A 4,422-nucleotide genomic window follows, 5' to 3' on the forward strand; every position below is an offset into this window, starting at 1 on the left:
TATAAAAACAATACTACAGATCCACATAGGCATGTAGAACAAGAGGTAAAAGTATTATTAAAAGATGAGGATTGAGATTGTGCACAACTCTCAACCCACTCGTGAATTAAGACATAAATTACTGTCCTGTAGCATTGAACAGAGTTAACACAATTGCCCAGATGTTTAGACATGTACTGTCAGGACTTCACCAATTCCTGTAACTGAGTATCCCACTTTTTAAAAAAATCTATTTTTTTTTTTATCATTTTTTCCCCTTTTCCCTTACCTATTAGCTCTTTAGGCTTTAGGAATGCAATTACAACCTTTACATTCCTTTCTTTCCACTGGCCAAACCACCTGCAACAACCAGCTTATCTAACTCTATGTTTGCCTAGAAGTTCCATAGAACAAGTCTTCAAAGAAACCAAGCACCCTACCAAATTCTCCCCTACAGGCCGACCACTGGATGACCCACCAGATGACTCAAGATAGACAGCCATGAGCAAGTCATATAGACTCCACAAGTCCATGTGCCTTTTGCATGGCCTGCATACCAAAATTTCTTTTCTTAAAACCTTGTTTTCTTCCCAGAAAGCTGAAGTGGCTCTTTTCAGTACAAATCTGGCCCTTACTCATCACTAAGCTCTGGAATAGTCACTTTCTTTTTACCATCCTTGTTCTTGTTATTTGATTTTGCAAGTGACAAGTGACTAAACCTGTATTTCTTAATGCTCTCCCATATCTAACTCAGTATTTGCTGGCAAATAGAAGAAGATGATAGATCTGGAATAGCAATGAGAGAAAGGGCACATCACTAAGTTATGAGATTAGAATTTCTACATAGCAAACAGCCACAGCAGTAGTTCAAAGTCCTGTCAGGAACTCAAGCTCCAAACCTGCCCTAAGAACTCAGAAATTTTTCATCAACGGTTATGACATTATAGCATGAAAAACAAATTATGGGCAGCAGTATTAGTAAAAGAGACAGAGATGGATTTCTGAGTTTTAGATAATTAACATGAGAAACAATATAAACATAGTTGCATTTAATAAGGAAAGATACTGCTATTATTATCATTAACAACAATGACAACTTAATAACATTAATACATTTGTATAGTCTTCAAAAACACATACGCTGTCTATTTTAAGTCTTGTAATGATCTGGAGAATACATAAGACCATAGTTGTCACAATTTGTCCAAAAAAAATCCTGAGTTTCATATAGGTTAAAGATTAACCAAAATTACATGTATAAAAAGTGAAAGAATTAGGATTTTAACCAGATGAGCAACACCCAGATATTTTACTTTTCATATACTAAAATAGCTTCCATGACATTTTCAGTGGAAAAGTTGGAGGCTAGAGGTGACTTAATACCTCCTCTTTAGACCAAACTTCCAGAGAATTCCTAGACGAACCTGCTTTGTTCTGACACTATAGACAATAGGGTTAAGGACTGGGGGAAGAAGAAGGTAGATATCTGCCATGAGGACGTGGACTATGGGAGATAGATGCTTCCCAAATCGATGGACCATTGACACCCCAATAACTGGCACAAAGAAGATGAGCACCACACAGATATGGGATACACATGTGTTGAATGCCTTTAGCTGTTCTTCACGAGATGCAATACCCAGCACAGTATTAACAATCAGAACATAAGAAAGAACTATGAAGATTGAATCCACACCTAGTGTGGCAATGACTACACAAAGCCCATAAATGCTGTTGATCTTGGCATCTGTACAAGATAATCTTAGAACATCCTGGTGCAAACAGAAGGCATGAGAGAGGGCATTGCCATGGCAGTAGTGATAGTGTCTCAGTAGTAAAGGTGTTGGAAGTACAACTCCCAAGCTTCGTAGTAAGGAGGCCAAACCAATTTTTCCAATTACACTGTTGGTGAGGATGGTGGGGTAGTGCAGTGGATGGCAGATAGCAACAAAACGGTCAAAGGCCATGGCCAGCAACACTGAGGACTCCAGAAATGTGAATGTGTGGATGAAGAACAGCTGAGCATAGCAAGTACTTGCCTGGATCTCTGGAGCATCCAACCATAACACAGCAAGCATGGTGGGAAGTGTGGACAGGGACATCCCCAGGTCATTCACTGCCAAGATTGAAATAAAGTAATACATGGGCTGATGGAGTGAGGATTCCATCCAAATGACAGAGAGAATGGTAACATTACCCATAAACGCTACCAAATATGCAAGACAAAAGAGGATTGAGAGCCAAGAATGAACATTCTCCAGTCCAGGAAAACCCCTCAGGATGAATGTGGGCTCCATAGTATCACTGTTATTCCAGTCTACCATAGTGAACCTTGAGTAGCTCAGCAAATAGTAAGGAATGGTTCGTGGTTTTCTTCCTCATCCCTCAAAGTTACCTCTTTTGAGCACAAACAATGGAATCAAGACAAAAATATGTCTTTTCTTTAACCTCACAGAGTAAGGAAGGTGGTTACCTGTTGTCAGCTCTATGTAAGGAACATTTCCCAATATTAAGGAGCACCAAATTCTGGAACAAAAATGTGGACTACACAAATACGGTCATCTCTGACAGGAAGTGTGTGGGATTTGCGTTGAAGACACTGAGGAATTTAAGCAACATGAGAATAGAGAAAAATTTTTACTAATTATTATAAAGATGGAAATAGAGGCAAGTCAGAGTAAATTTCTATGGATTTGATGCATTTCTGGCCAATAATATTCTTGAGTTAATCAGTTATTGCTTCTAGGCTATACTTTCATTCATGACAATCAAATTGATCCCACGGACTCAACATAATTTCTATTCAGATGTCTTTTATTTAATGATTTGTAATATTTAAACATTTTAAATATTTAATATTTTAGTGATAGAAGATAAATATCTCACATATGAAAAGTGAGCATGAACAAGAGAAACAGAATCCGTAATCCCAGCAAGCTTTATCGAGCTGCTATTTAACTGACATAGTTTTGAGATTTCTAGTATAGCAACTATTCCTGACCTAAAATAAATATTCATGGTAAAAAATAACTATATATACAGTGCTGTGAGTGTCTGTCTTTGTGTGTGTGTGTGTGTGTGTGTGTGTGTGTGTGTGTGTGTATGTGTGTAAAGTAAGAGCTTAAATAGTTTGAAAATAAATTTTAGGCCATAACATCGCAATGTAACTATGAAAGTCCATTAAAGGCAGTTTCCTTTCTGCTCTCCCACAAAATAAGAACAATGCATTTAACAGTTATCTATTACACATCTTAAAGAGGTACTATTCCACTTTATTTCTTCTTCATCGTGTTTTTGATTGAATGATTTATCTCTTCAAATGATACTTATAATACCATTTTTAAAAGAATCGTCAATTCAAATATTAAGTGGTTCTTAATTTTCTGACCCACTTGCCCCTACTTCTGTGAACTCATGGCAATTCAGAATTTAGATCTTAAATATTCACTATCAGTGCCTCTTAGAAACAACCAAGATCTCTCTGAGTGTTTCAAAATATGATGCTAATGTCTGGGTATATTTTTCCTCTGCATTTTTTATTGTAATAACCTCCTCTCCTGTGCTGGGTACCAGTGTTGCCCTTGCTATCTCCTGTGTTGATGGCACTAGGTATAGTAGCTGAGCATTATGAGATCATCTGCCCCTTCTGTTATCTAGTTCTTTATTTTAATCCTGTCTAGTTCCATTAACTGTCCCTGAGAAAATTACCTTGTCCCTTAGAGTCCAGGCCTCATAGACTTCAGCACAACCTCTCTACAGCAACATCTCAGCATTTCCCTCATCCCTCCTTCTGGACCCTTAGTCCCTGATCTCTGGAAAGATTAACATAAGACTTAGCCTCATCCTAAAGTAAAACTCTATCCAAATGTGACCTCAAATTCATATCACAAGGCTCCAGATAGCTAACTGTTTCTTTTTCTTATCTCCATTATATTTAATAAAAAGCTTTATTTTGAAAATTCCTTGATGGATTCTTAATCTCAGTTTCATACCGTGAAGGCTGAAAGTTCTTAGATTGCACAACCTAGAATTCCAAAGAGGAATTGACTTAGAATCTACACCTGAGGAACAAAATAAAAACAAAGCCATCTTCTGCATGTAATAAGAAGAATTTTTCTCTTTCTCTATTTTTGCCCAAGTCCAGGCATCTCCCATCTTCTATGAATCAGACCCTACCCTGGTACTCGTCTCCAGTCTAGGCAATGTGAAGGGTTTCATTTGAGACCCTTGTCTTAAACAAAGCAGTCGGCTACCCATCAAATTATTTACAACCAGCAGAGTTTGTGTTTAGAGTGTTTATTTTTCTGTACCCCTAAGCAGCGTTTTTCTCTCTAGTCTTCACTATCACCAGCTGATTTTATTTTTTCTTCCTCCTCACTCGGAAAATTTTCTTTGACCTCCTGTTGTACAGCTGAGCTCATAAAAATGATATAAGTATTCACA

General features: G+C 37.5%; 1 protein-coding gene across 1 annotated transcript; it reads right to left on the reverse strand.

Moving 5' to 3' along the window:
- Nucleotides 1–223: 223 nt before the first annotated feature.
- On the reverse strand, nt 224–2,309 carry LOC108307443 (olfactory receptor 51L1). The gene has a single exon (XM_017532809.1). The coding sequence runs from the start codon at nt 2,301–2,303 to the stop codon at nt 1,356–1,358; it is 948 nt and encodes a 315-aa protein (XP_017388298.1). The 5' UTR covers nt 2,304–2,309; the 3' UTR covers nt 224–1,355.
- Between the last annotated feature and the right edge of the window lie 2,113 nt (nt 2,310–4,422).

The sequence above is a fragment of the Cebus imitator genome, unplaced genomic scaffold (genome assembly GCF_001604975.1).
Source record: "Cebus imitator isolate Cc_AM_T3 unplaced genomic scaffold, Cebus_imitator-1.0 Scaffold79, whole genome shotgun sequence".
Taxonomy (NCBI): Eukaryota; Metazoa; Chordata; class Mammalia; order Primates; family Cebidae; genus Cebus; species Cebus imitator.

What these genes read in the sequence shown, in the direction of transcription:
- LOC108307443 (XM_017532809.1), bottom strand. Translation starts at nt 2,303, where the DNA reads ATGGTAGACTGGAATAACAGTGATACTATGGAGCCCACATTCATCCTG.